This window comes from Ranitomeya variabilis, chromosome 2, assembly GCF_051348905.1.
Source record: "Ranitomeya variabilis isolate aRanVar5 chromosome 2, aRanVar5.hap1, whole genome shotgun sequence".
NCBI lineage: Eukaryota > Metazoa > Chordata > Amphibia > Anura > Dendrobatidae > Ranitomeya > Ranitomeya variabilis.
Window position 1 is genome coordinate 190,042,279 of NC_135233.1, and position 25,339 is coordinate 190,067,617.

The 25,339-nt window shown below is 45.2% G+C and overlaps 1 protein-coding gene across 1 annotated transcript; it reads left to right on the plus strand.

Annotated features, from left to right (window-relative positions):
- The first annotated feature begins 2,215 nt into the window (after positions 1-2,215).
- On the plus strand, positions 2,216-10,350 carry LOC143803691 (uncharacterized). Its single transcript, XM_077281470.1, has 4 exons — positions 2,216-2,963; positions 3,250-3,541; positions 9,741-9,905; positions 10,244-10,350. The coding sequence occupies exons 1-4, from the start codon at positions 2,544-2,546 to the stop codon at positions 10,348-10,350; spliced, it is 984 nt and encodes a 327-aa protein (XP_077137585.1). The 5' UTR covers positions 2,216-2,543.
- The last annotated feature ends 14,989 nt before the right edge of the window (positions 10,351-25,339 follow it).

Sequence of the window (25,339 nt, forward strand, 5' to 3'; positions counted from 1 at the left end):
CTTGTGAGAGATAGATCAGGTAGGGAAGGTGTGCGAGATGGAGGAAAGATAATCAGTTCAGATTTGTCCACATTGAGTTCGAGGAAGCGAGAGGAGAAGAAGGAGGATATGGCTGATAGACACTCTGGGATTCTGGAGAGAAGAGAGGTGACATCTGGGCCAGAGAGGTAGATCTGAGTGTCATTGGCATATAGATCATAGACATCATAGAGTTTTGAGGCAGTAGATTTAAAAAAAATCTTAACAGAAAATTTATAAACTTGATGGATAAATGGGAACCTGTTACCAGACTTCACATTTCAAGTTGCATATATTACAAAAAAAAAATCTCAGACCAGATGAGACTGTTGTACTTTTTTGGGGTACATCTTGGCAATGGTGGATTGACTTTTATACTTTTTTGATTATAAACAGTTTTTACTAAGTTCCCTATGTTATTTATATATACTATTACTTTTCACTTTTTTCTTACTTGCATCAGAATATATGTCCCATTTTTTGTTTCTATCTTAATTTTTGTCTGTTTAATGGCCGGTGTGGGCAAGCATGTGTCACATATATACCAACTTATACTCTGGTTCAATTTTTTTCAATTTTATTTTATGAGTCCTGCCAGAATCTACACAGCCAATCCGATGTGGATTTTCATAACATGTGTAAAGTGGCCGAGAGCTGTAGTCATGACTGAGCTGCTGTCCCATGCACTCTTTAGCCCTAATACCAGGCCTTGAGGTCTTGATGTTACCAGAATGTCTGAATGGGATTCTAGTATGGCCTACCACTACCTTGAATGATAGGGGCATGTGTGGCATCCCTGCGTTCTGGCTGCCACAATGATATCACCTCTCTAACCAATGGTGGTATCATGTCTGGAAATAAATGAAGCTCCCTACACTAGGTAAACCACACATCCACACACAAGTCTGATCCCTGACCAGAAAGGGGAGCATATGCCCCTAGCTTTTAGGGTGACTGTCCTTTCAGGCTGGGGGGAGAAGTTAGAGCAGAATAGTGCAGTGTAGTGAGAGAGAGGGAAGGAGAGCACATGGAGTTTCCAGGGGTTGAAGCTATGGAAAGCTCACCCTTGGATAAGAAGAGAATAGGGCACCAGAGCCCTAGGCTACCAGGGATTACAAATCCTGGGAGCAGAATCTGGAGGCCAGAGGGACTGCAGGTCCTCTGGTCACCCCTGCAACACTAGAAGCAACACATTACAGAGAGTTCAGAGCTGAAACTGAGAGTACATCTTCCAAAGGGGCCAGCAATGTATGCTGGCTGGAGCTGCTGCAGAATAGGCAAGCAGGGAGTACAGATCAGCTCACAAGCTGCTGAGTCTTCTAAGAGACAGACAGAATGGAAGGCTCATTCTACCCACTTAGTGGAGTGGACTCCAGTTGCTTCCAGAACTAGCCAGAGCCTATACTTTACTGGTCATGTCACACAAGACGATTCAGAGACAATTCAGAGTACTTAATTGAATTATCTGTGCAGGGGCGTGTTGTGCTGCTACAGAGTGTGCTGATAGGCCATAGGTTTATGTGCACACAATTGGTTGGAAAATTTGTCACCTGAGCACTATTGTTCCCGACACCACCTCACAGTTTTAAATATTTACTTTCTTCACTTTGTACTTGCACAGTTGGTGGACCTGGACGTCGCTTTTTGTGTTCCCCAGGCCAGTCCACACTTGGCACCGCAGCTTTACTGAGCATTCCACGCTTGGCACCGCAGTTTTCAAGAGCATATTCCACACTTGGCACCACACCTTCGAGGTATGAAAAGACCGCTTGGGCATAGTGGATGGAGCGATGTAATGTCGGTATGAGCGCCTCGTGCTCGCCGCTGAAGCGATGCGGATGGTACGCTGTTGTGGGTGGTGGGCTATAGAGTGGCGGATGGAACAATGTATGGTCAGTATGAGTGCTTATGGTGTGCTAGAGCGTGGCGGATGGAACAATGTATGGTCGGTATGAGCGCCTCGTGCACGCCGCTGAAGCGATGCGGATAGTACGCTGTTGTGACTGGTGGGCTGGAGCATGGCAAATGGAACAATGTGTGGTCAGCATGAGCACTTTGTGCGGCTGCTTGTATGTAATGTGGTGGTTCGCTGCTTTGGGTTATGGTGGCCTAGGGCGTGGCAGGTGGAACAATGTATGTTCGGCATGAGGGCTTTGTGCAACTGCTGTAGTGAAGCGGGTGGTACGTTGTTGTGGGTTATGGTGGCCTAGGGCGTGGCAGATGGAACAATGTCAGCATGAGCGCTTTTTTGCGGCTGCTTGTATGTATGTGGTGGTTCGCTGTTGTGGGTTATGGTGGCCTAGGGCGTGGCAGATGGAACAATGTATGTTCGGCATGAGTGCTTTGTGTGACTGCTGTAGTGAAGCGGGTGGTGGCATAGGGCGTGGCATATGGGAAAATGAATGCTGTTTTGCAAAGTGGCGTTTGCACCTCTGTGACGGTTTTTTTTTTGGCCACCTTTCGCTGTTGCTGTTTTAATGCACTATTTGTCAAACGCCTAACTTTATTTGTTTTTATTTTTACAGATGTCAAATCGTGTAGAATTCATACGTGAGTTCCTGGAAATCTACCGGTCTTTCCCATGCCTTTGGAAAATAAAATCGCCTGAGTATTCAAACAGGGAAAAACGTAAGGCCGGATATTCCAAGCTGATCGAATTATACAATCTCCAGGCACCGGAAGAGCAAGCCACAGAAAATGTAGTAAAGAAGAAAATTCAGGCTCTGCGCACGGTCTGGAGGAAGGAGCTGAATAAGGTCCTTCAGAGTTCCAAATCTGGGTCTTCAACAGAAGAGGTTTATGTCCCGAAGCTATGGTATTTTGAATACCTTAATTTTCTTCGGGACCAAGAGGTGCCACGGTCATCGTCGTGTTTGCGGTTGTTGGCACCCGTGGAACCGACAGTACCTCAGAACCACGTCGAGCTGGACTCACAAGGGCAACCAGTAAGTACATCTTTGCAGCACTGTTTCACCAATGTGGCCTATAATTCGACATTATTTTTCAGCTTTTTCTCCATCTGATTATACCATGAATTCGAAGTTTTATCATTTTTCTGTACAGACCATAACCCTGTCGCAGAAAAGTATTACATGGCGACATTCTTAACCCATAGCATCTATATATAGAAACTTTTCACATGTATACGAATATATATTTTTTATGCGGTTAGGCTGGTGTACCTCGTTTCTTTTTTGTTTTTAATAATTTCCTTTTTTATTTTCTCCCTAGGAGGAGAGTGCACAGGACAGTGGACAGGACAGTGCACAGGACAATGCACAGGACTGCTCCACCAGTGAAATAGTGGAGGTTGCACCTGCACGGAGTCAATGGAGGCAGGGTTCGAGGAAGCGGAAAGCCACCTCGGACGTGTCCCATGAACTGTTGAGCATGGCCAAAAAGGTGTTGACGCGCAAAACCAGCCCTGCTTTGGAGGCTTTTGGACTGTACATCACTGATAAACTTTCTACAATGGAAACAAGGCAGCGAACTTTAACCGAGCGTCTTATCTTTGAGGCTGTTAGTAAGGGATTGGATGGCAGTTTGGATGAAAACGCACGGTTGGTTTCATCCCGTCCAGTCGAGCGGCCAGAGTCCGCATATTGCCCACCCTATTGGCCACAAACTCCAGTACGGCCCAATTTCCCCGTGTCCCACTTTGGCCCGTCACACCAAAACATAGTGACCAGTACCCCTGGATTCAATTTGCATCCATCATCAGTAAAGGTAAAGACTGAATTCTTTTACCTCCTTGCTTCTTTCTGCTGCACTGCTCACTACAACCCCCATCATTGCTCCAGGGACATGTTCCTGCTGAGGGGAGTGATCCATCTTGCTGCATTGCCATATATCCCCTGGGGACCCCACTTGCAATGCTGGGCATCCCTGGCCAGACACCTCAGCTGGCATCACGATACAACAATAAACTATTATCCCCTGTAAATATTCCCTTTTCATTTGCCCGGTCAGGGCCATGGTGCTGGGCAATCGCCACTGTGACATCCCTGATAGACTGCCTGCCTGACTACCGAGTACCCCCGGCCCACACGACCGTGTCACATGCTGGCCATAGCAACCCACTTCTCTTAAACTTGACATTGTGACGGTATTTCCCTATCTGATACCCATCAGGAAGTAAGTCCCTTTTCTAAACTTACTAACCTCCTATTGTGGGCTAGTTCTGAACAATAACTGTATCTCATTCCTGTGCCTTGTGCTATCAACTGTTACTATCCTATAACAGCATGGCGTGCACTAAGTCTGTCCTTACACTGTGCACTATCAACATACCGCTGCCATGTACTATGCTTACCATACTTCACACTACTATATTAACTGTTGTGAGGCAGTGACCAGTGTTATATGCGAGGGTCACTATGTGTCCCCTAGGATGTGCGAAGAAACATATGGAGGCCATGGGAGTGCATTGAAGTCACAAGCATAGCTGTGATTGCAATGTAGAATAAAAGTAAGTGTAGCTTTGGGCAAGTTATTTGTCCCAGACTTAAGAAATCCTGTCATGTGCTTTTATTTTTTAAAAGGACTACAGGAAGGTAGTGGGGTTTGTCCATTTCCTCCTCAGCTCCAGGTTTTCCATATGGCCACAGATTCAAGTTAAAGGCCCGGCAGTAAAGTGTTTGGGTGTGTCAGTTTTGGTCTTGCAAGCAGGCAGAGCAGTCGGTCTGCAGAGCACTACCTGTGTGAGGTAACACAGGGACAAGCGGAGCCAAAAGGTCTGGCACCCTCATCATACACGGCGGTGAAGTTGCCCACGGCAATAGGTCACGGACTGTCTTTGTTTTCACTGCTGGGATGTAGAGGATACAGCATGCTGTGCACTGTGTGATGTTTTGGACATTAAACACGTTTTGTTTTGAACTTTGCTGGGTCACTGCCTCATCACTGCACAGCGTGGACACCGCTGCACTATATAGTACATAATTCACATGACCAGGGCCGGTTTTAGGCAAAGTGGGGCCCTAGGCAAAGTTTAAAATGGGGCCCCAAATGCTAACATATTGCACATCATACAGAAGCATTTTGGTTGTATTTACATGCGCTGATCTCAGGCCGCTAAATGAGCGTGATTGACAATACTGAAGTCGTTGGACGCTTGTTTCCCGACATCTTTCCACCATCTGAGAAAGAATGAAGGGGTGAAGGGGACAGAACGATCACTAATAGATCACTAACAGATCACCATACAGTATCATGTTATCAACAGCACAAATACAGTTTATACCGGTGATGTGCTGCTGAGAACAAGGATTTTTATTCCAGCAAAAACAATCCAATCACCCAATGAATATGCAGCATTTTGCTGGTTTAGTATAATACACCCCATAGTCCTCCATATAATATAATGTGCACCACAGTCCTCCATATAGTATACAGCACAGCCAACAGTAGTATACAGAACTGACCACAGTAGTACTATACAGCACTGCCCACAGTAGTATACAGCAGAGCCCACAGTAGTATACAGCACAGCCCACAGTAGTATACAGCACAGCCCACAGTAGTATACAGCAGAGCCCACAGTAGTATACAGCAGAGCCCACAGTGGTATACAGCAGAGCCCACAGTAGTATACAGCAGAGAGCCCACAGTGGTATACAGCAGAGCCCACAGTGGTATACAGCAGAGCCCACAGTGGTATACAGCAGAGCCCACAGTAGTATACAGCAGAGCCCACAGTAGTATACAGCAGAGCCCACTGTGGTATACAGCAGAGCCCACAGTGGTATACAGCAGAGCCCACAGTGGTATACAGCAGAGCCCACAGTAGTATACAGCAGAGCCCACAGTAGTATACAGCAGAGCCCACAGTGGTATACAGCATAGCCCACAGTGGTATACAGCAGAGCCCACAGTAGTATACAGCACTGCCCACAGTAGTATACAGCAGAGCCCACAGTGGTATACAGCAGAGCTCACAGTAGTATACAGCAGAGCCCACAGTGGTGTACAGCAGAGCTCACAGTAGTATACAGCAGAGCCCACAGTGGTATACAGCAGAGCCCACAGTGGTATACAGCAGAGCTCACAGTAGTATACAGCAGAGCCCACAGTGGTGTACAGCAGAGCTCACAGTAGTATACAGCAGAGCCCACAGTGGTATACAGCAGAGCCCACAGTGGTATACAGCAGAGCCCACAGGAGTATACAGCAGAGCCCACAATAGTGTACAGCAGAACCCATAGTAGTATAATACAGCACTGCCCACAGTAGTATACAGCAGAGCTCACAGTAGTATACAGCAGAGCCCACAGTGGTGTACAGCAGAGCTCACAGTAGTATACAGCAGAGCCCACAGTGGTATACAGCAGAGCCCACAGTGGTATACAGCAGAGCCCACAATAGTGTACAGCAGAACCCATAGTAGTATAATACAGAAGAGCCCACAGTGGTATACAGCAGAGCCCACAGTGGTATACAGCAGAGCCCACAGTAGTATACAGCAGAGCCCACAGTAGTATACAGCAGAGCCCACAGTGGTATACAGCAGAGCCCACAGTGGTATACAGCAGAGCTCACAGTAGTATACAGCACAGCCCACAGTGGTGTACAGCAGAGCTCACAGTAGTATACAGCAGAGCCCACAGTGGTATACAGCAGAGCCCACAGTGGTATACAGCAGAGCCCACAGGAGTATACAGCAGAGCCCACAATAGTGTACAGCAGAACCCATAGTAGTATAATACAGCAGAGCCCACAGTGGTATACAGCAGAGCCCACAGTAGTATACAGCAGAGCCCACAATAGTGTACAGCAGAACCCATAGTAGTATACAGCATGCCCATCCCCCCCTCTCCCCTCCCGAGAATGGCCGCACAGTCCAGTAAAAAAAAAAAAACACAAGCTCCTCACCTCTCCACACGTGCCCGCACTGCTTCCTGCTCCTGTGTCAGTGGCTGCCGCTGCTCTGCCTGGGACAAAGTGAGTACGCGCGCACCCGCTGTGTCAGAGGCAGAGCGGGGAATGATGGAAGAGGGGTGACGCTCTCTCCTCCATTATTGCATTGAACTGTACCCGCAGACGCCGGTACAGTTCAATGCAGCGGGGGAGTCGGCGCTGGCAGCAGGCGGGCCCCCCTGCCTCAAAGGGGCCCCATAGCGGCTGCGTGACTTGCCGCTAGCTGGGGGCACCTGGGGGAGTGGGGGCCCCAGGCAGCTGCCTGGTCTGCCTGCCCCTAACGCCGGCCCTGCACATGACATTATCTAAATTATGCAATTGTTGTCTTTAGGAACAGGAACAGGGTAAAGCACTCCACACTCTTATAAGTGCACCAACTTCATCAGCTAATCTACTAACCCCTTCTCAACCTGACTAATTGTCATTTTTGTGTTTTCATTCTTTCCCCCCCTTCTTTCAAGGGCCATTTTTTTTTTTTTATATTTCTGCCTTTATATTTATGCTTTAGGACTTGTATTTTAGCGTAATCAGTTGTTCTTTTGAAAGAAACCATTCATTTCACCGCAAAGTGTACTGGAAAGCGGGAAAAAAATTCCAAGTGATGTGAAATTGCAAATCACAAAAAAATCCCCCCACAATTCTGATATTCCATATTGCTAATTGTTTTTAAAGTGTACATTCTGTGGTAAAAATCATCTGGCATCAAGATTGCTCAGGTTAGTACGATTGTGTCTATTTTTTCTTATTATTTTAGGGACAAAAATTGAAAATTTGTAAAGGATTTTTCTTTTCGATTGTTTTGCCATTTTCCCCCAATTGATGATTTTTTTTGGTTGATGATTTTGATTATACATGATCGAAAACCTGCAATTTTGCCATTTGGATTTTTTTTCTGTTTATGTAGGTTTACCGCTCTGGCTAATAAATTTAGCATTTTGACAAATCTGACTTTTATGGACTTTGATAGATCTGAATTTTTGTGATACCATTGTAAGGAGGCTAATGGCCGTGTAGTCAATGGGAAGTATGTGTTGCAGAAATGGCTGCTCTCTGTGATGTAACCCGGAGTATTTTTCTTTAGTGCATGTAAGCACTAGGATGATGTTTAGTGCACCTGGTTGCAGGTAAATATGGTACATGGGTGGGTCTGGCTGCCCACATACCTCACCTCTGGGTGTGGTTACAGCCTATATTATGGAGGCTGTTGTTTGGCACATGGTCTGTATGTTGGGAGGGAGAAGGCCTCCCGTGTGTGTTTGGCTCCAAACCACGCCTCAATACTGGATACTACCCCAGTCTGTGTGCCCACTGGCCTGGAGGAGCAGAGACCTGCTAAGGACCTATTTACTTTGCTTGACTGATCTAAAGGCTGTTTGTTTTTCTGTTTGGCTTCTGGGTTTATGAAGCAATAAACCCACATGAACTTTTTAAGGAACAAGTCTCCTGTTTTCCTCCCATCGCACCCAAGTGAGTAAAACCCCTACACGACGTATGTGTGTATTTAATTTTTTTAAATATCTCTATTTTTAATGGGAGAAATTGATTTTTATGTGCTTTTAATTTTGTTTTTTGAAGCATTTGTTTGTACTCTCAGGGTACTTGAACCTGCAATTGTCTGATCGCTTGTTCTATATATATAGCAATACTCCAGTACTTCTGTATATAGCAAAAATTAATATCTCCTTTGAAGCCCATCCACAGGCTGGTTTTCAAGGAAGCTTTGTGAACACAAACATGGGGGTCTTCAATAGACCCTCGACTATCCAAGCCAAGATATCATGTTGCTAGGGCGTTGATATAATGACAGTCCTCCATGCCAGTGTTCTGTTAATGCCACTGTCAGAGATTGACAACAGCATTTAACAGTGTACTATGTATGGGTGTCCGTCTCCAGTAAGTGTATACACTTGAAGATGATGCATGTCAATGTAAGGTGGCCAGGGTGGTAGTTGTGGCAACGAGCTGTAGTGTTCCCACACCCTGGCGCCCCACAAATGAATTGTAATGTCCCTTTTGCTGTGTGTGCAACGTACGCAACAGAACACTCACGTTAATTGTCGGAGTCCCCTCTGCTTCTGTCATCCCAGATTCCAATCAACGGGTCTCACAAAGGACTCCAAATACAATGTTCATTCTTCACAGTTCAACTGTACTCACCAGCAGGGTTTCCATTACAGATGCGGCACAGTGAATAGATAGTTTAATTCCCAGAACTCTCCCTGTCTTCCCGGCAAACACGACTCTTTCTTGGACAATCCCTGTCCTCCTGGCAATCACTGCTCTTCCTGGACAATCCTGGTCCCGGCTTGGCAATTGTTGATATCCTTCTGTTAAAGCAAAAACAATCTACAATGGTCATGGCAATAACTTGAAATTGACAAAAGCAACTTTAACTTTCAATTTAAATTTACTGAATATCAACTAATGACAATCAGACACTACTTTAGATTTGTTAATCAACACAAAAATAATCATAAAAAAATAATGAAGATAACCTGGACAAAAATTATGGCACACCTAGAAAAGATTGTAAATAATTTGAATATAGGGACTAAATATATTATGGTGTGTCCTGTAATTAGCACCAAAGTTGTCTACACACTTGTCTTCAGTCAGTTGTCTATTTAGAGGATAAAAGGTAGTCACTATGCTGTTTGGTATCAAGTTGTGTATCACACTGAACATGGCCTCAAAAAAACCGAGGAGAGAGTTGTCTCAGGAGATTAGAAAGAAAATTATAGACAAACATGTTAAAGGTAAAGGCTATAAGACCATCTCTATAAAGCTTGATGTTCCTGTTACTACAGTTGCACTTATTCAGACATTTAATGTCTATGGGATTAGAGCCGACCTCCCTCGATGTGGCCGCAAGAAGAATATTCATGACACCTTGAAGAAACAGATAATACCAATGGTAACCAAAGAGCCCAGAGCAACTTCCAAAAAGATTAGAGGCATAATCCAAGATCAAGGTACGCAATTATCAGATTGCACCATCTGTTGTTGTCCCAGTCAAAGTGAACTTCATGGAAGATGACCGAGGAGGAAATCACTGTTAAAAACAAGTGATAAAAAAGACTGGGGTTTGCCAAAATGCATATTAATGAGCCACAGAGCTTCTGTGATAATATTCTTTCAACAAAAGAGACAAGACTGGAACTTTTTGGTGTCACATCAGCTCTATGTTCACAAACACAGCAATGAAGCATACACAGAAAAGAACATTGTACCTGCTGTGACACATGGAGGAGGCTTAGTTATGCTTTAGGGCTGCTTTGCATCTTTCACAGGGTGTCTTGAATCTGTGCAGGGTACAATGAAATCTCAAGACTATCAAGGTATTCTGGAGCAAATTGTGCTGCCAAGTATCAAGAAACTTTGTATGAGTCGGATATCGTGGATCCCCCAACAGGATAATTGCCCAAAACACAGCTAAAAAAATCCAAGAATGTCTGAGAGCAAAGCATCAGACTCTTCTGAAGAGGCTAACTCCTAGTGAACATCTGTGGAAGGAGCTGAAAACTGCAGTCTGGAGAAGGCGCCTTCACACCTGGGACAGCGGGAGTAGTTTGTTCATGAGGGGTGGCCAAAATATCTGTGGATGGGTCCAGAAGTCTTATTGAGAGTTATAGACATAATTTGTTTGCCGTGATTGCCTCAAAAACTTGCTCAACAAAATATTACATTATGGTACCATTATTTTTGTCCAAGGCAGTGTCATTAGTTTGTTTTTCTCAAAATTTTATGTTCAACTACAATTCAAAAGCAATGGCCTGATTTTCTTTTCTTATATAAAATAAATTTAAAATTACTTTTGTCAGTTTCAAGTTACTTTTTCAAGAGGAAGGATACAAACAATTTTGTCCATGATCGTGGGGTAAGGAGACCACTCCAATTTTACAAAAGTGCATGTGTATATGTATTACCCAGAATCTTTCTAGAATACCCCTTCCCCAAGAACCGCATCTGTAAGTCCTTAAATTTTGCATGTAATCATCCATCTCAGAATAATTTCTCCCCAACCTTAAGCATTGACCTTTGGAAATCTTCCATTTCAAATGCCTTTGGTTGGTGACTTTCCCTAGAAAGAAGACTGTTAGTCAAGGTTGGCTTCTAAGAGTGGTCCCCAACCTTTCTTACCTTGAGAGCCACATTCAGCTTTGAGAGCGTGTTGCAAGCCACATCCAAAGTTTCCCCCTTCCCCTGGAATAGTGACATCCAGCTACTGACTTCCCACAAATACTGACATAGAGCATCCATTATATGAATAAAGACAACCAAAGCTTCCAAACAGAAATTACACCAAGAAACAAGGTCAAACATATCATTTCGCACACGCCCAAGAGGTAAGGGGGCCCATTTCCACTTCCAGAGCAGCAATATGATGGACTGCAAATGACCCATATGCTGTTGTTGCGCAAAACCTCTCTTCTGCCTGTGTCCGCCAGTGCCAAAGCAGTACACTTGCATCTAGGGTTTTCCACCTTCCCATCATTCATTATCCTATCATCTAGTACTCGCAAAGAATATCCTATCCAGCTTCAAGTATCTCCTCTGGCAGTATCACCCTATGTCCTTCTTAGCACGTATTCTATCTCTCCAACACCAATAGCAGTATATATGCATCCAGATCAGTTCTTCTATGTTGGGGCTACTCATAAAAGTCACCATCTGTAGTCCTGCTACTCAGAGGTGTTTGCTAGAAATGATGCTAATGTAGCCACCTGCAGACAGCCGCAAGCCACATATCGTGACATGAGCCACATATGCCTTCGTAGCCACAGGTTGAGGATTCCTGGTTTATAATGTACGTTATTTCTTGATATCCAGCATATCTTAATATATACTTACCTTGTAATGTCTTCACATCCTGTTCCATCTAGATATGTCCGGATCCCAGAATTCCAAGTGGTGGAAGTTCACCGACCTCCATATTGGAACACCCAAGTGATGGGTGTTTCAATATGGAAATTGCTGGTGGTACCAGCCTCTTGCGCGGTACCACCAGCGGAACACCATTGCACCACACACATACACACACACACTGTATACACCATACGCACCACACACAAACACTGTATATGCCGTTCGCACCACACACACACTGTACAGTATACGCCGTACGCAGCCTCTTGTACGGTCCTACCAGTGGAACACCATCGAGAACACGCCACCACCGGGATCAGTCGAATGATTCACTGACCGCTGCCATCTTTGTACAGGAGGAGCGCATGCACAGTTTTAATCTAACAGTCGGTATCTGTCTGCACAAAGATGGCGGTGGTCTGATTTACTGTGCCTATGTGAATTCCGTGCAGGCGCAGTGAATCATTCTGCTGATCCCTTCGGCAGATGCGCAAAGTGTCTACAGGCAGAAGAAGCCGGTCACATTAAAGGGGTTTTCCCAAGAAGGAAAGTTCATTTTAAAAATTGTCTGTGTCATCAGCACATGGGGAAAGAGAGAGTGGATAGGTGGGTGAACACATGGGGGGATTCTCAACGCTGCAAAGTCTGACCCATCGTGACATTACCGCCTTCCCAATGCGATAACATCAGGCCTCCGTCTAGTATCTTAATAAATCTCTTATTGGAAACGGACATAGGATAAGGATATCATCAATATATTCCTCCCACAACAATATGGACGAGACATATTGGTCCATTCCATCCGTAAACAGCACCTGATCCCCCACCATTTAAGATATCAATTAGCAAAACTTGGTTCACAGGGACTGCCCACGGCAGTCCAAACAAGCTGGTGGTAGAGCTGTCAACCATACAGGAAGACATTCTTAGAGAGATTAAATCTGAGTAGTTTGAGGGCAAATTCATTATGAACTTTGTATTTTAAGCCTCACATACTGAGAAACTACTTCACAGCCTTACTTCCTTTATGGTGAGGGATGGAGCTTTACAGAGACCCACATCCAAACTAGCACGAAATGCCACACATAACCATGTTTCTAGTCAATAAAATATTAAAGGCCTGAGGTCCTTGGTAGCGAGGTTTTATTGCTTGCCAAATATTGTGACAAGAGAAATGTCCTTATCATGACATCAGTTACAGCAGTCTCTGTGTTCCTGTGTGTGGTTCTGTACTACAATCCATAAGCCTTTTAGTGTAAATGCCCGAAACACCGTGTCTGCGAATTGAGATACTGATTTGGCTTTTATCCTAAGTCATATTGCACGACTCGTTAAAGGGTTGATTGTGACTTGTAGGATCGCTACTTCCAACAGGTGGCGCTATAGAGTTAAGTCCTCTTTTTCTCAGAAGAGGCAATTTGCATATTAGAATACATAAGACATTTGTGAATTGAGCGGAGATCACTGCTGCTCTAGAGCGCTTTAAGAAAATCTCGCAGTTAGAATAAAAAACTTGCTGTCCATCTCATTCAAGTGGCCCTAAAAAAGGTGTTTGTGATTTTATGAAAAGTTGTGAGCCAAGGATCTTTCCTGCAATACTAGTAAAAAAAATAGCATTTTAAGACAAGGCTTTCTTCCGTTATTTTCTTTATTATTTTATTCTTATAAACTGGAATATTATTTCACATCTGCACTATGCAATTGTATTTATAATTGATATTAACATTTAATATTAATATTACCCTTTCTGATTTCATTTTTGTGTTTTTATTTTTCCATCTCCTTCTTCCAGGAGGCAGAAATGTTTATTTTTCCATCAACATAGTCATAGTTATAGTTTAGAACGACGCCATTCACTTTACCACATAATGTACTGGAAAACAGGAAAAAAGTTTTAAATGTCCAAAAAGTATACCCTGGTAAGATAATTCTGTGGGTCAGTGATAAAGCTATATCAAATTTATATACGGGGTGCTGGTTAAAAAAAATATATATATATTAACCTTTGCAAAAAAATGATTGAGACTGCTTTTTTAAATTTTTTTAGAGAGCTATATTTTTTTACTGTGTTTCTAAATTATTTTTTTAGGGGAAAGATAAGATGACCAAAAATATGGGTTTCAGTTTTTTGTCTTAAAGGAATCAGTCAGTAGGATAAACCCTTCTAAGCAGTCTATGAGCATGTACACTTCTTGACAGAAGTTATGTCGCTTATCCATGTTATGTAAATAAAAGCTTATAACCTGACGTTAAATTCATCCCTTGGTTGTATAAATTATTCTTTTGAAAGCTGAAACCCCCCAAAATGTGATTTAGGTTAAAAAAATAAATTGGCATCAATTCAGAAATATTGATCAGTTAATGGACACAGAATGGTCAGATTTTGGCAAGACAAAAGTTTTGTCGCCTGGTCACACAATGCATCCAATCCTAGTTTACATCCTCACCTGTGCTCAGTAAATTATCGGTTATTTAGTGTGTGTGTACAAAAAGGGACTCAGCACCTCAGACCTTCACTTGAACTGCAACTTGAGCTCTGACAACATGCCAAAAATCCACCCTGTGACCAAAGCCTTGATTATTAAGAGGCTGAAGACCAGATCCACTGCAGAGGTGGCTGGCACCTTTAATGTGTCTCAGCGTCAAGTGCAAAGAATTAAAAAAAGATTTTAAGAGACTGGAGATGTGCTTGACAAGCCCAGGTATGGCAGACCTCACAAGACAACTGCTCAGGAGAAACGTTTGTTGGTTAGAAAATCCAAAGCAAGCCCCTCTTCTGCTGCAGCAGAGCTCCAACAGGCCTGGTCACCTCAAGTCCCTCTGTCAATTAGAACAGTTTGTAGGATTCTGTCGAAAAGGCTTCCATGGTCGAATCGGTGCCCAGAAGCCAGCACTAAACAAAAGGCAAATAAAAAACCATGTGGCATTTGCAAAGTCCAACAGCCTGCTAAACAGATGGATGCTGGAAAAGTGGCAGAAGGTGGATTTCACTGATGAATCTTCAGTAGAATTACACCACAACCACGGCAAATACTGCAGGAGACCCACTGGAGCTGGTATGGATCCAAAATACACCCAGAAAATGGTTAAATTTGGTGGTGGAAAGATCATAGTCTGGGGTTACATTCAGTATGGGGGTGTGCGAAACATTTGCAAGGTGGAAGGCAATATCAATAGCCAAAAATATCAAGATGTATTAGCTACCTCTTATATTCCAAATCATAAAAGGGGTCAAATTCTGCAGCAGGATCGTGCTCCATCTCATACATCCATCTCTACAACAAAGTTCCTCCAGGCAAAAAAGATTAAGGTGCTCAAGGACTCGCCAGCACAGTCACCAGACATGAACATCATTGAGCATGTTTGGGGTAGGATGAAAGAGGAAGCTTGAAAGACAAAACCAAAGAATCTAGATGAACTCTGGGAGGCATGTAAGACTGCCTTCTTTGCTATTACTGATGACTTCATTAATAATTTGTATGAATCATTGATGAACGGCATGGATGCAGTCCTTCAAGCTCTTGGAAGTCACACAAAATATTAAATATGACTCTAATAGCACACAACTTCATTCACCAATGTTATGCAACGTATATTTGTATTTTAAGTTAATTATTTGTTTGAATATCACATTACTTTCTGTGGGGGACAAAACTTTTGCCTTGCCAAAATCTGACCATTCAGTGTCCATTAACTGATCAATATTTCTGCATTGATGCCAATTTATTTTCTTAACCTAAACCACATTTCGGAGGGTTTCAGCTTTCAAAAGAATAATTTATACAACCAATGGATGAATTTAACGTCAGGTTATAAGCTTTTATTTACATAACATGGATAAGCGACATAACTTCTGTCAGGGAATGTACAAGTGCTTCTCATTAAATTAGAATATCATCAAAAAGTTAATTTATTTCAGTTCTTCAATACAAAAAGTGAAACTCATATATTATATAGAGTCATTACACACAGAGTGATCTATTTCACATGTTTATTTTTGGTAATGTTGATGATTATGGCTTACAGCCAATGAAAACCCAAAAGTCATTATCTAAGTAAATTAGAATACTTCATAACACCAGTTTGAAAAATGATTTTAAAACCTGAAATTTTGGTCTACTGAAATGTATGTTCAGTAAATGCACTCAATACTTGATCGGGGCTCTTTTTGCATCAATTACTGCATCAATGCGGCGTGGCATGGAGGCGATCAGCCTGTGGCACTGCTGAGGTGTTATGGAAGCCCAGGTTGCTTTGATATGCAACCTGTCATGAGTAAGACTGCTTAGTGCAATAGAAAACGTGTCGACTGGGTCAATGTCGATAATTTAAATTTTTCTTTTGTATGCACTATATTATCTTTTGAAAAATAAAAGGAAAGAAAAATTCAGTTGTTAGGTGTCTATTTCCAACCTATGCACAGGGGGAATCTCGAACCAGCTCCGCTGCGGTCTCCCATACTTCTCCAGCCGCAATGGAGCCTGCTCAGCGGAGTCGTCGGTCCCAGCGTCTTACTCAGTCTGATACTGAGCAACTGGTTACTACTGTCCTTCCAGGCTCTGCCTTTGTAGCCAGCACTGATTAGCAGCGAGCAGATCTTTCTGGGACTTAAGGTACCTTCACACGAAACGACTTTGTAACGATATCGCTAGCGATCCGTGACGTTGCAGCGTCCTGGCTAGCGATATCGTTTAGTTTGACACGCAGCAGCGATCAGGATCCTGCTGTGATGTCGCTGGTCGCTGAATAAAGTTCAGAACTTTATTTGGTCGTCCGATCGCCGTGTATCGTTGTGTTTGACAGCAAAAGCAACGATACCAGCGATATTTTACACTGGTAACCAGGGTAAACATCGGGTTACTAAGCGCAGGGCCGCGCTTAGTAACCCGATGTTTACCCTGGTTACCAGCGTAAAATGTAAAAAAAACAAACAGTACATACTTACATGCGTCCCCCGGCGTCCGCTTCCCACACTGACTGAGCGCCGCAAAGTGAAAGTGAAAGCACAGCACAGCGGTGACGTCACCGCTGTGCCCTGCTACTGCCGGCGCTCACACAGTGCAGGAAGCGGACGCCGGGGGACGCATGTAAGTATGTACTGTTTTTTTTTTTACATTTTACGCTGGTAACCAGGGTAAACATCGGGTTACTAAGAGCGGCCCTGCGCTTAGCAACCCGATGTTTACCCTGGTTACCTGGGGACCTTGGCATCGTTGGTCGCTGGAGAGCGGTCTGTGTGACAGCTCTCCAGCGACCAAACAGCGACGCTGCAGCGATCGGCATCGTTGTCGCTATCGCTGCAGCGTCGCTTCGTGTGAAGGTACCTTAAGTCCTGCTTTTCCCATGCTGAGCATGCCCATGGGACGACCTCCCTTTGGAGGTCGAGGGTCACATGCTCAGGTCCTGTTGCGGCTCCTATTGGACCATCTAGAAGGTCTTGTAGCACTGCGACTATAAAAGGTTCACAAGGCCTCTTGGCCATGCAATAGCGTACACTTGTAAACGTGTGTGTGTTGACGTGTGAAAGTCGCTCATTAATTATCCCCTCCCTTGTGTATGACTGCTCGCGTAAGGTGGATGATTGCTATCTAGCGCCCGACTTAGCTATCAGCACGTGACACACAAATCAGCCTCAGATTGCTGTGATCGCCAGTGTGGCGCTGTGTGCTTTCACAGCGCTTTCCTTACCCAAGCCTGGGTGGTTAGTGGGGTCCGCCAGAGCGGCACCGCGCGCACTTTCGTGCATCTAAAGAATTATTATTATTTCATTTACTTGGATACCCCAGTTGTGGGGTCGAGCGCAAGAGGTCTAGATGAACTCTAAACCAGAGTCTTAAAATAGAGTTCTGTGACTCCTTGCTTGGGCTCTTTTGTGCGGTACCACGGCCCTGTGACGCAACAGGGTTCGCTTTCTTCATACAGGGTAAAGTTAACCCGTGTGTGAATCCATTTTGGAACCACCATATAGTCCTTCATTACTCAGCAGCAGGTTCCGTCTCTGCACAGTGGACCCCGGGCTGCGAATGCACCTTATTCTATCCTTCTAATTATTTGGTGCGTTCCGCTAGCCCTAACATTACACTAGCGCCAGGGTCTGGCTAGTAATGACAGACAAACAGCAATCCTTGCGGTACATCCAGCAGCTGGAGGGAAGGTTGGCGGCTCTCGAGCGCACAACCTCAGCTGTAGATTTTACCGCAGAAGCTGTTCAGGCTGCTAGCGTGGCTGCAGCAACCTTGTCCACTGCAACCCCTGTTCCGACCCTATCTCGCCTTCCGCTGCCAGATAAATTTTCTGGTGATAGCAAATCTTGTAGGGGTTTCATGAGCCAGTGCTCTCTACACCTCAAGCTCCTGGCTGCATGTTTCCCCACAGAGCAGGCAAAGGTGGGATTCATTTTGTCTCTCCTGTTGGACAGGGCATTGAAATGGGCTACACCCCTGTGGGAGCGTGGTGATCATGTGGTGCAAAGTACTTTGCTGTTCCTGAGCACTCTGAACAGGTAGTTTTAGGACCTTGAGTCACCCATGATACGGCGCTCCAACTGTTGGCATTGACTCAGGGCTCGTCCTTGGTCAGCCATTTTGCCATCCACTTCCACACCTTAGCATCTGAGCTGGAGTGGTCCGATAAAGCCCTTATCCCTGTATTTTGGAGGGGGCTGGCTGACCATGTCAAGAACGCTTTAGCCACTAGGGAGATTCCCGCCACACTGGAGGAGCTAATAGCTATATCCACTCGTATCGACCTCCATTTTAACGAGAGGAGGTTAGCACGAGCCCAGTGTAGGCAGAGGTTTCGGCTGCCTCCCACCTTTGCCAAACGTTTGGAATCTCCGGTCCAGGCACCTGAGTCACATGAGGCCATGGAAGTGTCACAAGTGGGATCAAAGTCCCAGATTGCTCGTGCACTGAAGGTCTGTCATGTCTTCCGGCAGTCAGGACATCTTGCCACCAGATGTTTCCAGCGGTTTGGGAAACATCAGCATCTAGTGGCAGTAGGTGGAGGTACACTAGAAACGGCGACGTTTGCCTCCAAATTGTCCTTTAAGGGGACACTATTACTATTGGCTCATCCACTCATTCGGTAGACCTTTGCGTGGATTCCGGGGCGGAGGGCAATTTTATGTCTTCTGCCTTCGCCCAAGGACACGCAATACCCCTGGTGATTCTTGCTCAACCTTTAACTGTACGAGTGGTGAATGGGTCGACACTGCCCTCACAGATAACACACCAGACTATCCCATTTTCTCTATCCATGTCACCATCTCATCAGGAGATGAGGTCCTGTTGGGGATACCTTGGCTACGGTACCACCTCCACTATTGTGAACTGTGTTTCTGGGCTCCCTCTGGTGGTCACTATCGGTACTGTGTTAGGAATGTCTTGTTGCAGGCCTGGGCTCCAGCTGGGTCATTAAGCAGCGGGTGTTCCCTATTTAGGTCTCCTCTGGACTCAGTCTCTTGCCTGGCATCGTTGTATCCAGTCCTATAAGGTTTCCTCCTGATTCCTTTCCGTCTGTCTCATGCAAGAAAAGCTAAGTCCGTTTTGAATACTTTGGATCATTTGCATTTTTCAGTGTTTTTGTCCAGCTTGCTTAATATGTGATTTTCTGGCTCGCTGGAAGCTCTGGGGTGCTGATATTCTCCCTCCGCACCGTCAGTCGGTGTGGGGGTTCTTGAAATATTCAGCGTGGATGTTTTTGCAGGGTTTTCTGCTGACCGCATAGTTCACTTTCTATTTTCTGCCTATCTAGACTAGTGGGCCTCACTTTGCTGAATCTAGTTCATCTCTGCGTTTGTGTTTTCCTCTTGCCTCACCGTTATTATTTGTTGGGGGCTTTCTATATCTTTGGGGTTCAATTTCTCTGGAGGCAAGTGAGGTCTTATTTTCCCTCTAGGGGTAGTCAGTTCTCCGGCTGGCTCGAGACGTCTAGAATCAACGTAGGCACATTCACCGGCTACTTCTAGTTGTTGTGTTAGGATCAGGTATGCGGTTAGCCCAGTTTCCACCTCCCTAGAGCAGTTCCTATGTTTTTTGTTTACCTTGCCGGAATACCAGAGATCCTCTACCACTGGGATCATAATAGAATGCCAGGCCAAAAGAAAATGTTTATTGCATCGCAGAAGCGGGATTAAAAAGAAGTTCTGAGTTTTTTCGGGTTTTTTTTTGTGTGTTTTGCTGCAGTTTGCCTTGCTTCTTCCATCCCCTTTTTCTCTGAGTGGCTTGAGCTCTGCTGCAGATATGAATGTCCAGACTCTGACTTCTAGTGTGGATCAGCTTGCTGCTAGGGTGCAAAGCATTCAGGATTTTGTTATCCATAGCCCTATGTCTGAACCAAAAATACCTATTCCTGAGCCGTTTTTTGGAGATAGATCTAAGTTCCTGAATTTTAGGAGTAATTGCAAATTGTTTCTGTCTCTGAAACCTCGTTCCTCTGGTGATTCCGCTCAGCAAGTTAAGATTGTTATCTCCTTCTTGCGCGGCGACCCTCAAGATTGGGCCTTCTCTCTGGCGCCAGGAGATCCTGCATTGGTGAATGTTGATGCGTTTTTTCTGGCGCTTGGTTTGCTTTATGAGGAGCCTAATCTTGAAAGTCAGGCTGAAAAGATGTTGCTGGCTATCTCTCAGGGTCAGGACGAAGCTGAGGTGTATTGTCAAAAATTTCGGAAATGGTCCGTGCTTACTCAATGGAATGAGTGTGCCCTGGCCGCAAATTTCAGAAATGGTCTTTCTGAAGCCATTAAGAATGTGATGGTGGGGTTTCCTATCCCTACAGGTCTGAGTGATTCAATGGCTCTGGCCATTCAAATTGATCGACGTTTGCGGGAGCGCAAATCTGCTAATCCTTTGGCAGTGCTGTCTGAACGGTCACCTGATTCTATGCAATGTGACAGAATTCTGACCAGAGCCAGGCGGCAAAATCATAGATGTCAAAATGGGTTGTGTTTTTACTGTGGTGATTCAACACATGTTATCTCAGCATGCTCTAAGCGCTTAAAAAAAATTGTTGCTAATCCTGTCGCCATTGGTACTTTTCAGCCTAAGTTTATTTTGTCTGTGACTTTAATTTGTTCATTATCTTCTTACTCAGCTATGGCTTTTGTAGATTCTGGTGCTGCTCTGAGTCTGATGGATTTGTCGTTTGCCAGGCGCTGTGGTTTTGTCCTGGAGCCTTTGGAAAATCCTATCCCTCTTAGAGGAATTGATGCTACGCCATTGGCAGAGAATAAACCTCAGTATTGGACGCAAGTGACCATGTGCATGACTCCTGTACATCAGGAGGTGATTAGTTTTCTGGTACTGCATAAAATGCATGATGTTATTGTTTTGGGTCTGCCATGGTTACAGGCCCATAATCCAGTTTTGGATTGGAAAGCTATGACTGTGTCAAGTTGGGGTTGTCAGGGGATTCATGGCGATTCTCCATTGGTGTCTATTGCTTCTTCTGCTCCTTGTGAGATCCCTGAGTTTTTGTCAGACTATCAGGATGTATTTAGTGAGCCCAGGTCCAGTGCCCTTCCTCCTCATAGGGACTGTGATTGTGCTATAGATTTGATTCCTGGTAGTAAATTTCCTAAGGGAGGACTCTTTAATTTATCTGTGCCAGAGCATGCCGCGATGCGGAGTAATATAAAGGAGTCTTTGGAGAAGGGACATATTCGCCCATCCTCTTCTCCTCTTGGTGCGGGATTCTTTTTTGTGGGCAAGAAAGACGGGTCTTTGAGACCTTGTATAGATTATCGTCTTCTGAATAAGATCACGGTGAAATTTCAGTATCCTTTGCCATTGTTGTCCGATTTGTTTGCTCGGATTAAGGGTGCCAGTTGGTTCACCAAGATAGATCTTCGCGGTGCGTATAACCTTGTGCGCATAAAGCAGGGAGATGAATGGAAAACAGCATTTAATACGCCCGAGGGTCATTTTGAGTACCTGGTGATGCCTTTTGGACTCTCTAATGCTCCTTCTGTGTTTCAGTCCTTCATGCATGACATCTTCCGGAAATATCTGGATAAATTTATGATTATTTATCTGGATGATATTTTGTTTTTTTCTGATGATTGGGAGTCCCATGTGAACCAGGTCAGGATGATGTTTCAGGTTCTGCGTGAGAATGCTTTGTTTGTGAAGGGTTCAAAATGTATCTTTGGGGTACAGAAGGTTTCTTTTTTGGGTTTTATTTTTTCCCCTTCTACTGTGGAGATGGACCCAGTCAAGGTCCGTGCCATTCATGACTGGACTCAGCCCACGTCTGTTAAGAGCCTGCAGAAGTTCTTGGGCTTTGCTAATTTTTACCGTCGTTTTATCGCTAATTTTTCTAGCGTGGTTAAACCTTTGACGGATATGACCAAGAAGGGTTCTGATGTTGCTAATTTGTCTCCTGCGGCCGTGGAGGCCTTTTGGGAGCTGAAGCGTCGGTTTACTTCAGCGCCAGTCCTGTGCCAGCCGGATGTCTCTCTTCCCTTCCAGGTTGAAGTTGATGCTTCGGAGATTGGTGCAGGGGCCGTTTTGTCGCAAAGAAGTTCTGATGGCTCCGTGATGAAACCATGCGCCTTCTTTTCAAGAAAATTTTCGCCTGCTGAGCGGAACTATGATGTTGGTAATCGGGAGTTGTTGGCTATGAAGTGGGCATTTGAGGAGTGGCGACATTGGCTCGAGGGAGCTAAACATCGTGTGGTGGTCTTGACTGATCATAAAAATCTTATTTATCTCGAGTCTGCCAAGTGCTTGAATCCTAGACAGGCTCATTGGTCGTTGTTTTTCTCCCGTTTTGACTTTGTGGTCTCGTACCTGCCTGGTTCGAAGAACGTGAAGGCTGATGCTCTTTCTAGGAGTTTTGTGCCTGACCCTCCTGGAGTCTCGGAGCCGGTTGGTGTTCTCAGAGAGGGAGTGATTTTGTCTGCCATTTCCCCAGATTTGTGACGAGTGCTGCAGAAATTTCAGGCTGATAGGCCTGATCGTTGCCCACCGGAGAGACTGTTTGTCCCTGACAGATGGACCAGCAGAGTTATTTCTGAGGTTCATTCCTCGGTGTTGGCGGGGCATCCTGGGATTTTCGGTACCAGAGATTTGGTGGCTAGGTCCTTTTGGTGGCCTTCCTTGTCACGGGATGTGCGTTCTTTTGTGCAGTCCTGTGGGATTTGTGCTCGGGCTAAGCCTTGCTGTTCTCGTGCCAGCGGGTTGCTTTTGCCCTTGCCTATCCCGAAGAGGCCTTGGACGCACATTTCCATGGATTTTATTTCGGATCTTCCGGTATCTCGGAAGATGTCTGTCATCTGGGTGGTGTGCGATCGTTTTTCTAAAATGGTCCATTTGGTGCCCTTGCCTAAGTTGCCTTCTTCCTCTGATTTGGTGCCTTTGTTCTTTCAGAATGTGGTTTGTTTGCACGGCATCCCTGAGAATATTGTGTCTGACAGAGGATCCCAGTTTGTGTCCAGATTCTGGCGATCCTTTTGTGCTAGGATGGGTATTGATTTGTCTTTTTCGTCGGCTTTTCATCCTCAAACTAATGGCCAGACCGAGCGAACTAATCAGACGTTGGAGACTTACTTGAGATGTTTTGTTTCTGCTGATCAGGATGACTGGGTTACCTTTTTGCCACTGGCCGAGTTTGCCCTTAATAATCGGGCTAGTTCTGCCACTTTGGTTTCACCCTTTTTCTGCAACTCTGGTTTTCATCCTCGTTTCTCCTCGGGTCAGGTTGAGCCTTCTGACTGTCCTGGGGTTGATTCTGTGGTGGATAGGTTGCAGCGGATTTGGAACCATGTGGTGGACAATTTGAAATTGTCACAGGAGAAGGCCCAGCGTTTTTCCAACCGCCGCCGCGGTGTGGGTCCCCGACTTCGTGTTGGGGATTTGGTTTGGTTGTCTTCTCGGCATGTTCCTTTGAAGGTCTCCTCTCCTAAGTTTAAGCCTCGCTTTATCGGTCCTTATAAGATTTTGGAAATCCTTAACCCGGTGTCTTTTCGCTTGGACCTTCCAGCGTCATTTGCTATTCATAATGTGTTCCATAGGTCCTTGTTGCGGCGGTACGTGGTGCCTATGGTTCCTGCTGTTGAGCCTCCTGCCCCAGTTTTGGTTGAGGGCGAGTTGGAGTACGTGGTGGAGAAGATTTTGGATTCTCGTATCTCCAGACGGAGACTTCAGTATTTAGTTAAGTGGAAGGGCTATGGTCAGGAGGATAATTCCTGGGTTGTCGCCTCTGATGTTCATGCGACTGATTTGGTTCGTGCCTTTCACGCTGCTCATCCTGATCGCCCTGGGGGTCTTGGTGAGGGTTCGGTGACCCCTCCTCAAGGGGGGGGGGGGAATTTTGTGAACTGTGTTTCTGGGCTCCCTCTGGTGGTCACTAACGGTACTTTGTTAGGCATGTCTTGTTGCAGGCCTGGGCTCCAGCTGGGTCATTAAGCAGCGGGTGTTCCCTATTTAGGTCTCCTCTGGACTCAGCCTCTTGCCTGGCATCGTTGTATCCAGTCCTATAAGGTTTCCTCCTGATTCCTTTCCGTCTGTCTCATGCAAGAAAAGCTAAGTCCATTTTGAATACTTTGGATCATTTGCATTTTTCAGTGTTTTTGTCCAGCTTGCTTAATATGTGATTTTCTGGCTCGCTGGAAGCTCTGGGGTGCTGATATTCTCCCTCCGCACCGTCAGTCGGTGTGGGGGTTCTTGAAATATTCAGCGTGGATGTTTTTGCAGGGTTTTCTGCTGACCGCATAGTTCACTTTCTATTTTCTGCCTATCTAGACTAGTGGGCCTCACTTTGCTGAATCTAGTTCATCTCTGCGTTTGTGTTTTCCTCTTGCCTCACCGTTATTATTTGTTGGGGGCTTTCTATATCTTTGGGGTTCAATTTCTCTGGAGGCAAGTGAGGTCTTATTTTCCCTCTAGGGGTAGTCAGTTCTCCGGCTGGCTCGAGACGTCTAGAATCAACGTAGGCACGTTCACCGGCTACTTCTAGTTGTTGTGTTAGGATCAGGTATGCGGTTAGCCCAGTTTCCACCTCCCTAGAGCAGTTCCTATGTTTTTTGTTTACCTTGCCGGAATACCAGAGATCCTCTACCACTGGGATCATAACACTCCACATACTGAGTGGTCCACAGGCAGAATTTTGGGATGGGGTGAATCTTGTGGGGGTAGATGTCAGAGGGAATGTGTTCAGGTTGCTACTACTGAGGTATCCGCAAATCTTTCCTCTCTTCCCAAGGAATACTGGCCCTATGCGGACGTGTTCTCCAAAAGGGCTGCGGAGACTCTTCCGCCTCACCGCCCCTATGAATGTCCTATTGACCTCTTGCCTGGTGCTGAGCTTCACCGGGGTCGAGTCTATCCATTATCTCTCCCGGAGACGGAGGCAATGTCACAGTACATCCAGGAGAATCTGGCAAGAGGTTTCATTAGGAAGTCAGTGTCACCTGCAGGGGCTGGGTTCTTCTTCGTGCAGAAGAAGAACGGGGAACTACGTCCATGCATAGACTACAGAGGTCTTAATGCCATCACCATTAAGAATAAGTATCCTCTGCCCCTGATATCTGAGCACTTTG